The 9,451-nt window shown below is 41.3% G+C and overlaps 1 protein-coding gene across 1 annotated transcript; it reads left to right on the top strand.

The window, feature by feature from the left end:
• The first annotated feature begins 1,564 nt into the window (after nucleotides 1-1,564).
• LOC130141949 (uncharacterized) lies at nucleotides 1,565-4,573 on the top strand. The gene is made up of 2 exons (XM_056323252.1): nucleotides 1,565-1,696; nucleotides 3,099-4,573. The coding sequence occupies exon 2, from the start codon at nucleotides 3,273-3,275 to the stop codon at nucleotides 4,278-4,280; it is 1,008 nt and encodes a 335-aa protein (XP_056179227.1). The 5' UTR covers nucleotides 1,565-1,696; nucleotides 3,099-3,272; the 3' UTR covers nucleotides 4,281-4,573.
• Nucleotides 4,574-9,451: the final 4,878 nt, after the last annotated feature.

Genomic DNA, 9,451 nt, shown 5'->3' with positions numbered 1-9,451 from the left:
CTTGTTAGGAAGAAATTTATTATCTAAATTAAATGCACAAATTGTTTTTGATGAAGGAGAATTCTTTTTGAAGATACCCAAGTCAAAAACGGGAGAAGTTTTGATGATACAAGAAAAGGTAAAGGAACAAGAAATTCCACCGGAGGTGGATTTGGCAGTGATCCCTACTGTATGGGAGACAGATATTCCTGGCAAATCGAAACTAGCAGAACCAGTTAAAATAGATTTGAAGGAAGGCGCAGGAACAGTGAGAATTAAACAATATCCAATCAAACCAGAAGTGAGACAGGAATTGAAGAAATTGATTGATAAATTTTTGAAGTATAAAATTTTGGAAGAATGTGAATCTGAGTATAATACTCCTATTTTACCAGTCAGAAAACCTTCGGGTGAATATAGACTGGTACAAGACTTGAGAGCAGTAAATCAAATAGTTAAGGATATTTATCCTGTGGTAGCAAACCCTTATACACTGTTAACAGCATTGAGGGAGAATTATCAGTGGTTTACAGTGCTTGATTTAAAGGATGCTTTCTTTTGTATACCTTTGGAAAAGGAAACCAGAAAACTGTTTGCTTTTGAATGGGAAAATCCTCAAACCAGGCAAAAGATGCAGCTGACATGGACTAGATTACCCCAAGGATTTAAAAACAGTCCAACTATTTTTGGAAATCAATTAGCAAAGGAACTTGAAATCTGGAAACAGGATAAATCAAGGCCTGGACATTTACTCCTACAATATGTGCATGACATACTGATAGCTACAGAAGAAAGACTTACCTGTATACAGGTGACTATTGACCTCTTGAATTTTCTGGGACTAAATGGATATAAAGTGTCCAGAAAGAAAGCCCAGATAGCCTGCCAGACTGTGATATATCTGGGCTTTGAGATTTCAAAAGGACAACAACAATTAGGAAAAAATCGCAAAGAAGCTATTTGTAGTATACCTGAGCCGAGAAATATTCATGAACTCAGAGCATTTTTGGGAATGACTGGGTGGTGTCGCCTTTGGATCATGAACTATGGGCTAATAGCTAAACCGCTGTACGAGGCCCAAAAGAACTCTCCCTTTGTATGGGGCCCAAAACAACAAAAGGCTTTTGTAGAGTTGAAACGTGCCTTAATGTCTGCACCTGCCTTGGGACTGCCGGATCTAACCAAAGATTTCCAGCTGTTTGTACATGAAAGACAACACCTTGCACTGGGCGTGTTAACCCAGAGGATAGGAAGCTGGAAACGACCAGTCGGATATTTCTCTAAACAACTGGACACAGTGAGTAAAGGGTGGCCAAACTGCCTTCGAGCAGTGGCCGCAATAGTGATGCTCATACAAGAAGCTTGGAAATTGACTTTGGGAAGAACAATAACAGTCTATGTTCCACACATGGTGATAACTGTCCTAGAACAGAAAGGGGGACATTGGCTGTCTCCCAGCCGAATGATGAAATACCAGATAGTATTGACTGAACAAGATGATGTGATTCTAAAGACAACTAACCTGGTAAATCCTGCAGTGTTTTTAAGTTCCATACAGGAAGAAGGACGACTGGAACATGATTGCTTGGCTACTATCTAGTATGTTTATTCCAGTCGTGAAGATCTGAAGGATGTGCCTTTGGAGCGACCAGATTGGGAACTGTATACTGATGGAAGCAGCTTTATGGAACAAGGAGTTCGATACGCCGGATATGCGGTAACAACAGAGACTACAGTTATAGAAGCAGGAGCATTGGCGAGTACCACATCAGCCCAAAAGGCAGAACTCATCGCTTTAATTCGAGCCTTAGAAATAAGCAAAGACAAGAGAGTAAATATCTGGACTGATTCAAAATATGCCTTTGGGGGAGTGCATGTCCATGGAGCTTTGTGGAAAGAGAGGGGGTTATTGTCCTCTCAAGGATCAAATATTAAGCATCAAACAGAGATCTTACGATTATTACAAGCAGTTCAAAAGCCAGATCAAGTAGCAATCATGCACTGTAAGGCACATCAGAGTGGGAATACAAAAATAATAGCTGGGAATAATTTAGCTGATAGGACTGCAAAAAGGGTAGCAAAGAAACAAGCATTGCAAATGGCAATAATTCCTTCTAAAACAGTAACCCTTCCCAGGGAAAAACCGAGATATTCAGAAGAAGATGACAAAATGGGTCAGTTATTAAATGCTAAGAAAAACTTAGAGGGATGGTGGGTAACTCCTAACGGACAAGTAGTAATTCCACCTCTTTTGATGAGAGAGATAATTCAAATGAGACATCAAGAATGTCATTGGGGGGCAGAAGCCTTAGTAACATCTTTACGAAAGCAAGTAATATCAGTTAAGATGTTAGGAATAGCCAAAATGGTAACTGCAAAGTGTGAAGCATGTTTGAAAAATGATCCAGTGATTAAGAAAAAGGTTCAAATGGGTAGGCTGAAATCTGGTACAGAACCTGGAGATTACTGGCAAGTAGATTTTTCAGAGTTGCCTAGATACAATGGGTACCAGTACATCTTGGTAGGGGTTGACACTTTTACAGGATAGCCGGAAGCCCTTCCCTGTCGCACTACCCAAGCAAAAGAGGTTGTAAAGTGGTTATTGCAAGAAATAATTCCAAGATTTGGAGTTCCTATTGGAAATCCTCTGTAGAGGTCCACACTTTGTGGCTGAAGTAGTGCAAAGTGTTAGCAAAGCATTGGGTATTAATTGGGATTTACATTCACCTTGGAGGCCACAATCTAGTGGGAAAGTGGAAAGGATGAATCAAATGTTAAAACGACAAATAAGTAAAATTTGTCAAGAAACCAGTTTAAAGTGGCCTCAGGCACTTCCATTGGCGTTATTGCGAATCAGAGTACAACCAAAGAGTGGAACCTCAGTCAGTCCTTATGAATTATTATATGGAAAACCATATGAGTCTCCAGAACCAAATCCAAACATACACGTGAAAGGAAAGCAGGATGTATATAACTATTTGCTTTCTCTAGGAAAAACTTTGACTGCAATTCGGAGTGCAGTAATTTGGAATAGACCTTTACCCCTGGAAAATTCAGTGCATGATTTCCAACCAGGAGACTATGTTTATGTGAAGAATTGGACCTCTGAACCTTTGCAGGAGCGCTGGAGAGGACCCTTCCAGATACTGCTAACCACTTTTACAGCTATCAAAATTGCAGAATCGGATGCTTGGATACATTATACTCGAGTGAAGAAAGCACCATGAAGAAAGCATCTACTCCGTGGAAGACTGTGAAACGTAACTCAGAGACTTAAAAATTGACTTTGAAACATGTTTAATTTTGCATATCAGGTTATGATTGGTTTTTGGATTTTCTTTTGGTTGGTAGTGTTGGTGGGATCATGGGCTGACTTGGTGGACAGGAACAAAAGACAAATAGAAACAGAACAAGTGATTGACATTCCCAAACAAATGGCTGAGGAAAATTTGATGGTAGGATTGATTAAAGAATTTGCCAATTTACAAAACATCACGCAGATCACTGCTTGTTTGCCAATACCGAAGGCAGTAGGTGAATCTATTCCATGGGGAATTTTAACTATGAATTTGACTAACCTGGAACATAAAAATGAAACCAATTATTGTGAACAGAGGCCAGTGACTCAATGGTATGAGCAAGTGAAAGTCACTAGAAAACAGTGGAAAACTCCAGGTAGTCTGGCGGATTGTGAAAAATTGTTAAATTATGTTTTTACCAAAATAGGGAGATTTAAGACTGTGGGATGGTGTTCTTATGATGAACAATTTAAAATCAACGTGAGCAAAAGTGTTATGGAATGGAAGTGTAACAAAACTGGCCAGAGCACCCAGTTAGTAGACCAGTGGGACTCTATATGGTCTATGTCCATATTTTCCCATTTTCAGTATATAGCAAGAATTTCTTGGTGTTTTACCTGGGATGGAAAGGTTTTTTCAGTATTACCCTGGGTAGATGATAGGTCAACTACATCGGGAGAGAAGGAAAATAAAATAGTGCCATGGTGGAAATGTGAAAAAGTGTATGATCGTAGTAATGCAGACTTAGTAATTCAAAGAATTCCTCCGTTGGCTGCTGCTTTGAAATATGGTTGTTTTTGTCGAGGTCTTAAGAATACTCTCAATTTAACCAGCGCCTTTACAGTCAGAAGAGGAACTTTGTTTAGTTGTAGAAAATCTACTATTCGAAGTCCAGGACATTTAGTTTGGGCATTAAGTGATGGAACCTGGACAACACATTTACCATTAGATGGTAAGGTGAAACAAATTACTTTAGGCATGCCAACATTGTGTCCAATTTGAAAGAAATCACCATTTAAAGGATCCTTAGAGAATTTAGAATTGAAACAAATAAAGAGATCAGGGATAAATGATGATATTTGGAATGAACCATCTACAGGAGTGAAAATTGGCTGGGCACTGGAATCACTTTTAAATCCTATAGCTTCATATAGAAACAGAGCGTGGCTCTATCATTTAACTGGTCAAGTGGAAAAATTGGCAAACGTTACCAAGAAGGGGTTTAAGGAATTGAATATACAACTACAGGCAACTTCCAGAATGACTTTACAAAATAGAATGGCGCTAGATATGCTCCTACTTAAAGAACATGGAGTGTGTGGATATCTCAAGGATAAACTGGACCACTGTTGCATCCACATTCCAAATGTCACTCAGGATGTGGAACATGATCTAGACCTATTGGGAAAAATTGAAAAAGAAACTGAAACAGTTCAAAAGGATATGTCAAAAGATTGGCTTGGGAAAATTTTTAACAAACTGGGATGGAATTTGAGCTCTTGGATACAATCTATAATTAAGACTTTGTATCTGTTACTAGTTGTCTTTTTGATGAGCATGCTAGTATATGCATGTCTGAAGAAACAGTTTACCAATAGAATTGCAGTGAGTCGTATGATTATGAGAGAAGTACCAACTATTTCACCAAGACATGATCCATTACCCAAATATGTTGAAACAAAAGATATATGAATAAAGTGAAAGTATTGAAATAATGATTTTCAACACTTTCAAAGGGGGGAAATGTTACTGATTAGTTAATAAGTTAAAATTGATTGATTTTATTTGATTAATTAATTGATTTTATAAAATCATTTAATAGAATTAAAATGTAGAAGGATAAGGGAAAAAATCTTTATAGGAAACTTGCAGCTACGCAGTAAGAGTTGTTTTGGAATCTTTTGTACGTCTTGTACCAAGGCTAGAAGAAGGGCCTGGAACTATTGTAATAACTCTAGGGTTGAAAGGTTCCATTGTATTTAACCAGTCTTCTGTACGCAGAGGTGTATTGAAATGTCAGAATATGAGATTAATGGGAACTGGGGAGAGTCGACTGGAACAGCTTGTAGGTGCCTGCCAAGAAACCGTGAACTTTTGTAAAAGGTAATTCCGGCAGGGGGAGATCGCGACCACCGACTCATATACCACCTACCCAAATCGTACCCTAGACCCATTTCTAGACCTTTCTAAGCTTTACTGCGCATAATCGGATATAGGAGGAGAGTATGTAAATGATTTACGGGAAATGTTATGATTATGTATGAATAATTAATGAATATGTATGAATAAGTTCTATATATGGAATCTGATTTTGGGACCTGGTGTGCGTTGATCGTGAGAGGACTCGCTCACGCACCCGGCCGTCAATAAAGAAGTGTCTGCTTATCTACATCACATTGGTGTCGATAAGTTCTTCATTCCGAGATTTCGGTAACACTAACATTGGACGGAACATTCCCCCGTCAGACTTGGAAACGAATCGGACTGTCGGGATGCCGCAGCTCCAGGGTGGTAGCTATTGCTGTGAACTCTTTCTTTCTTTCCTTCTTTCTTTCCTTCCTTCCTTCCTCTCTTTATCTCTCACTCTCCCTTTGCATTCGCAGATTTATTGTTGGGAAAATAAAGTTCCTTGGCTCATGACTCCGTTTCAAGTGTTAATACTTTTCCCAAGAATACAAACAGAACCACACTTTGGTCTCAGACTGGCATGAGACATTTTAATTGGCGTCACGGACAGGATTCTTGGTGAAACAGAAAGTGCCAGGTTCTTTATGAGAGACTCTTGTGTGTGTGTGCCTGAGACATACCTTGGTACAAAGTGGGTGTGGAGTGGGGATCCGCAGTTCTGTTTGTCTGCGAGGAAAACAGCTGGAGGACAAAGTGATAGAATTGAACAAGAGACTAGTCTCTAAAAAGTTTAAAAGTGTGACCTCCTGAGAGTGAAGGGAGGGGGTAGTAGTAGAGATTTTAGAGTGAGGCCCTCTCAGGACAAAATAACCCCTCTTTGGTGAAATGAGTGCCCACGCTTCTACAGATGTTCATGATGTTTCCCCCACTAAAGTATTGGGCAGAGATTTATATAAATTAGATGACTTTTTGGGAACCTATCATTCTCGCCCAGCTCCCCAAGGGCGAGAATGGGCAAAAAATCACTGGTTCCAACCGCAGAGTATAGTTGATAGGATCATGATATTGCAGAAGGAGGCTAAAGTCGTCCATAATTTGTGCAGTTTTAGGATCAAGTTTGGCAGCAGCCATGGAAGATAGGAGGCAAAGATTGTGTCAAGATGATGCTGTGGTCGATTCCTTGAAAATGGCAGTTAAAACACTTTGAGAGCAGTTAGAAGAGACCAAACAGCTATTAGAGCAGGAGAGAAACCAGAATGCTTTTCTAAAAGAGACATTAAGAGAAGAATTGTGGAAAGAAAGTGACTCATTTGGGGAGGTGGAGTCGGAGTTAACAGAGAAAGGGATTAGACAAATATATCCCCAGTGGGATTTACAGAGAGCAAAGAAGGCAGCAGAAACCCCTCCTCACATGTATCCCCTATTTAAGACTGAGTATTTATATGAGACAGACAACGGCACTTGTCCCCAAATTGTTACTAAAGAGGCTCCATTTCAGGCAACTGAGTTACCAAAATTAAGGAAGGATTTTGCAAGGACTCCAAAGGAATCCAAAACAGAATATGCTTGGAAAGTGTCCTTGTCAGGAGGAGATGGGATTTTGTTGTCAGAGAAGGAAGCAGAAGGATACTGGGGTCCCAGTGTGTTTTTAACTACCGGCAACCATCGGACCCCATGGTCATTGACACAGAGGGCAGCGTATTGGGCTGGGGGACTGAACCCTTTGGAGAGGGGAGACCCCCTAGCTAAAACAGGTACGATGGATCAGCTGGTAGAAATTGTACAAAAGGCATCTTGTCTGCAGATGATGTATGACAGAAGGCTTGAAACTCGCCAGGGCTCTCCCATGATGATGCCTGTAGACCCAGAATGGATGACTCCTCTAATTCAAGGACTTCCTGATTCTCTAAACACCATTGGGATCCAGCAACAGGGGAAGATGCAAAATACCCCCATATAAGACAGAGTTACGTGGGGGGAAGTTGCCCAAGAGCTAATTAACTTTGGGAGAAAATATGGTCCCACTGGTGGATCTTGGCAAAGACCCGAAACAAGAGCTGTACGAACTGCGGGAAAAGCTGAGGGACAGTTAGCACAGGCTCAGAGAACTCAGTATTCTAAATCAGTCTGATTTACTGATTCTGGGGGAGGGAGACCCCTAAGCCGGCAGGAATGGTGGCAGCTGGGGCTCCAGAGAGGTATTCCCCGGGATCTAATGGATGGGCTCCCGACCCAGAAATTGGAGAAACTTGTACAGATATGGTCAGGGCACAAAGTTAGTTTTGAGCCAACCCCTAGTACCCCACCATCAATAGGTATCGGGGAAAAAGCTGATGAAGTAAAGAGGGTGATGGGAAACTAGATCCTCCGTCCCCCAAAGGTGGTGGTGGGGAACGGAGGGTGGATGTTTATTAGGCAACTCACCTTAAATTAGAGAGGAGATTTAATGATTGCAGTGGCTGTAGGGCCACAGAAAAAAAACAGTAACCTTTTTAATTGACACAGGAGCACAAATCACTGCACTGATGCAGAGTGAAGCGGAGCAATGTGGAATTTTTGACTTTGTCTAAAAACTTGATTGTCTTAAATGCTTTAGGGAAAACTCAGTCAGTACCTATGGCCTTGGTAACATTATGGTTGCCTGGGGAGGAAGACCCAGTTAACACCAAGGTTGCAATAGGCCCTTTTCCGACAAATCTTTTGGGCATAGATATATTGAAGGGCAGACAGTGGTATGATACCCAGGGGAACTCATGGTCCTTTGGCATTCCTCAGATCAGAGAATTAGATGAAACATCCTGGACAGAAGTGCTCCTGTTGCAACCCTCCCCCCTTTCAGGATGACTAATGTGAAACCCTATCCCTTGCCATTAGGGGCCCTGGGAGGGAATAGCTCCTGTGATTGAGGATCTTAAACAACAGGGCATTTTAACATTCACCCACTCCCTGTACAATCCCCCAGTGTGGCCAGTTCATAAATCAAACGGGAAGTGGAGACTGACTGTAGATTATCGTTGACTTAATGCTAACACTGGTCCCTTGACAGCAGCAGTGCCTAATATAGCTGAGCTAATCTCACTCATTCAGGAACAGGCTCATCCAGTGATGGCCACAATTGATGTGAATGATATGTTTTTCATGGTTCCCCTGCAAGAAAAGGACCGTGATCGTTCTGCTTTCACGTGGGAGGGACAACAGTATACCTTTACTCATATATATATCTCCCTCAGAGATATAAACTTCTCTGTCGTGGTTTAACCTCGGCCAACAACCAAGCACCATGCAGCCACTAGCTCACTCCCCCTCACTCAGAGGGATGGAGAGGACAATCGGAAAGGAATGTAAAACTCAAGGGTTAAGATAAGAACAATTTAATAGGTAAAGCAAAAGCCACGCACGCAAGCAAAGCAAAGCAAGGAATTCATTCACTACTTCCCATGGGCAGGCAGGTGTTCAGCCATCCCCAGGAGAGCAGGGCTCCATCACGTGTAAAGGTTACTCAGGAATGCTATAAATTTTGAGTCAATTTTTAGTTTTATATGATTTAATAAAAGGCAAGTAAACAGCACTGGGTGCGTGGGGAGTCAGGGCTCCTCTAACACGCACACGTGTTACATCGGGCCGGCTGGTTTTTATGTTCCTAAGCTAATACATATTCATCACTACTTCTAAGAAAGGCAGGGTTATTACAGTTAGTTTCCAGAATTCGACCCCTTCCGCTGGCGCATGCGTATCAGTTCTCGGTGGTCTTTCTGGGGGTCGTTTGAGCTGAAGGCTCACAGTCTTCCTCCCAGGCTTTGTCCTCCAGTCGTCCTACAGTTTCCTTTTCTTCCTTATTCGGTATTCTCTTGGCTGGATGTCAGAGACTTGTGTAGCGTCCTGTGCAATAGTTAACAGTCATGTTGAAACTCCTTTGTTCTCCTGTCCCCTAGATCCAGGTCCCAATGTTTACCTTTTAAACCCTCTATTGACACGAATTGCTGGACCATTGACACGAATTGCTGGATCATTTCTTACAATCCCTCATCTTCTTTTTAATATTTTCA

Source organism: Falco biarmicus, chromosome W, assembly GCF_023638135.1.
Source record: "Falco biarmicus isolate bFalBia1 chromosome W, bFalBia1.pri, whole genome shotgun sequence".
NCBI lineage: Eukaryota > Metazoa > Chordata > Aves > Falconiformes > Falconidae > Falco > Falco biarmicus.
Note: the sequence above shows the minus strand (reverse complement) of the source record. Positions and strands in the feature narration are given on the sequence as shown.

What these genes read in the sequence shown, in the direction of transcription:
- LOC130141949 (XM_056323252.1), top strand. Translation starts at nt 3,273, where the DNA reads ATGTTTAATTTTGCATATCAGGTTATGATTGGTTTTTGGATTTTCTTT.